At 32.7% G+C, this 3,166-nt stretch overlaps 1 protein-coding gene across 4 annotated transcripts; it reads right to left on the bottom strand.

The window, feature by feature from the left end:
* LOC109329625 (dormancy-associated protein homolog 3-like) lies at nt 1-2,852 on the bottom strand. 4 transcript variants are annotated; one of them, XM_019563325.1, is made up of 4 exons: nt 2,782-2,852; nt 2,611-2,742; nt 1,910-2,068; nt 1-469 (listed from the first exon to the last, which is right to left on the bottom strand). In XM_019563325.1, exons 2-4 carry the CDS (start codon nt 2,723-2,725, stop codon nt 369-371), a joined length of 375 nt encoding a protein of 124 aa, XP_019418870.1. In that variant the 5' UTR covers nt 2,726-2,742; nt 2,782-2,852; the 3' UTR covers nt 1-368. The 4 variants fall into 4 exon arrangements, with proteins under 4 accessions (XP_019418870.1, XP_019418872.1, XP_019418869.1 ...); XM_019563327.1 differs by having other exon boundaries at nt 1-473; nt 2,782-2,851; XM_019563324.1 differs by having other exon boundaries at nt 2,611-2,851.

Genomic DNA, 3,166 nt, shown 5'->3' on the forward strand with positions numbered 1-3,166 from the left:
TAATTACCAAGTAGTAGGATGTTATTTCAGCAAACAAAATCTTACATGGGAAATTTGAAAAACAGAAACAAACACAGGAATGGCTCTATTTACAATTTACATAATATGATACATTATTACTGTACCCTTGCACTTTCTTACAAAACTACAAACAGTTAAGCACCCTCACCTAATTAAAGACCTTATAGAAGCTAAACCATGCAGCTATCTCACAATGAACTGATGCAGAAACTCAACTAAACTCAGCTCATACATATATAATATATTCATTACATGAACACAAAACTAAACAAAAATGGATATAGCAAAGGGCAAAAGGTATGACATCCTCAACTTCTACCTTCTTCCTGAGACCAGAAAATGTTGGGTCATTTCTCACACATCAAAAGGAGAAGAAGGGCTTGATCCATTCTGGCTTCTTTTCTCATATGCATCTGATGCAGACCTTCGGCGAAACCGGAATGGCTCTCTAGCTCCAAAAAATTGATAGATTCACATTAGCACAATTTGTTCATGTTAGCTACAATTGCTTATTGATTAACCAAATATAACAAATATGAAAAAACATTCCAACAACACTATACCCATATCCACCCACACACATATGATACTTGTTCAATGTTTTCCTAGGGTCTGTTTGTGAGTTAGGTTTTGGAAGGGAAATGAAACACTTTGGAATCATCTCACAAGTGTATTTCATGACTCTGAAGCCCTCCTTTTCCCCTTGTCTTCCTTCTCATTCAAAACCCAACTCACAAATAAACTGTAAGTAAATATGATTATAGAGCATTATGATACAGACCCCAACAAAATGAGACTAAGATTTTTTGTTGTATCGATAAAAAATTCCTAACAGAAACCACTATCCTTCCTATATGAATTTAATCCTCTGAAGAAAAAACCCTTAAAAAGCAAGTGGTCCAAAACAAAAACGAGTGTCACATTGTAGAGATACAACCACATAGAAAAGTTGTACAATCCGGAATTAACCAGAATGTCACTTTTAATTTACATATAAATTTTCAAACCATAGATAAATTCTCCGGCTGCTCTTACTACTATAAAATAGGTGAAGGTTTCTAAACCAAAACATTCATCAAATTATTCCATATACATAAAATATAGCCACTTAAGTTCAACAAAGATCACATGTCCATAAAAATCATATCTTCATATCTCTAATCAATCAAATTTCAACTAGTAATATACAAATATTAGTTTATATTTTTATAATTTCTCCTTTTAATGAATGGTCAATTTTTAATTGGATTGACACATCATATGTGAAATAGGTGAAATGAAAATCACCTGTCCTAGGATTTGGTGTCTCATTATGTACTAATCCTATCAAGAAGTGCCAACTAGTTAAGAAAGAAAATCATAAAAACAAAAAATAAATTTTTAATATTACTTGTTGTAATATGATTGACTTGAGACATGAAGACAAAAAAATTTTGTACATATTATCCTTGTTCGATGATCCATCCACTTAAGTTACCCTAGTTGGCTACTTGACACTTGGGTTGAGTTGAACGCAATGTGAAAATGACATATAATGGACATTTGTGAATATTAAATACATGGATGAATCATTTTCCCAATCCAAGGAAAATAAAATTACACTATTCTCTCATATTTAATATTCATACACGATCTATGCATCATCTATTATAATTCAATGATTATTAAATTTAAATGGTGGATAATGCAACAATATAAAAAAATTTACACTCTTATTGTATCCATAAACCATATTGATATTGAAATTACACAATCATAATAACTATTTGAAATATTTTCCTATAACATGCTTAACTTCGTTGTTATATTACTAATTAGTCCTATTAATCATATAATTACTAGTACATCAATAAATAAAGTACTACTACAAAAGAAATAACGTTCTTACCGGAAAACGGAGACAACGGCGGAGTAGAACCGGCGGGAGAAACCGGAGGCGATCCACTCTGATACCCCGCTGGTTTCACGATCATGATACTCCGTGTTACTCGAATCGCTTCTTCAGGCGATTCCTCACCGTACGATCTCGCACTCACACCCTCCGATTCTGTTCATTCAAACAATCACTTGAAACCGTTACAATATATCTCAGTCACAAAAACATAGAAACACTTCGTTAACTCTTTTTTCTTCATTTCTCAAAAGGTTTTGTATATATAAATCATAATATGAAATGAATTATATCATTTTCACATCAGATCTGAACATATGTAAAACTGAAAACAGAGAAATTAATTTCAAATCTCAAAGTTCAATAAGCATGAACTGTTAAATACTAATAAATGTCACGTAATGATCCACCATTTATTTTCGACTCAATAACTCGTAAACAAAAATAATACAAATAAATAATAAATAATATACTGATTGTATGCATCAATATTACACTCATGTATACTCGTATAGATAAGTATATATATTGGCGGTGTATAAATCTTTATATAATTCATGCATAAATATTACTCAGTTATATTTGTATAGATCAAGTGTTAAATAATAATAATAATAATATGTGATTTAGTTTCATGAATCAATTGTAGTATATATGAGTTGTAGTTTTATTCAACGTTGCAGAATACAGCGTCGTACCCTTGCCGGAGTTTGATCGGAAAGAGAACGTGTGATGCTTTCGAAGCTTTCCGAGTCCGTTCTCCGGCTGAGGTCCGGCGACGGTGTCATCCCATAACTGATCAAGAAGGCCCATAGTGAATCAAGGCGTATTTTAACAGATCGATGCGTATTTTAACAGATCGGGCGTATTTTAGCAGATCCGGCGTAACGAAGATTCAAATGAAATGGGCAAGGTTTTCAGAGTAAGGGATGAATCAATGAAACATAGGAGGGTTATTTAATGAACGAGTTCGGAACAAGTTGGTGGGGTCAAGAGAGATCTGAACCGTTGATTTGATCGAAATTGGGTATATGACGTGTCCATGTTGATGAGATAAGGTTGGGTAAACACATGGGACCCACTAGGCTTGAATGGGAGCACATCTCATGTCTCATTCTTTGTATTACTTCACGTACCATCACTTCTGATTGGTTGAAAAAAACTATTGAAGTTAAAATTAAAATTATTAAATATTTTTTTGACTAATCATATCTTCTGATACATGGAATGACACAAAAAAGTGAGTTTGAGAGA

Source organism: Lupinus angustifolius, chromosome LG16 (assembly GCF_001865875.1).
Source record: "Lupinus angustifolius cultivar Tanjil chromosome LG16, LupAngTanjil_v1.0, whole genome shotgun sequence".
Lineage (NCBI taxonomy): Eukaryota > Viridiplantae > Streptophyta > Magnoliopsida > Fabales > Fabaceae > Lupinus > Lupinus angustifolius.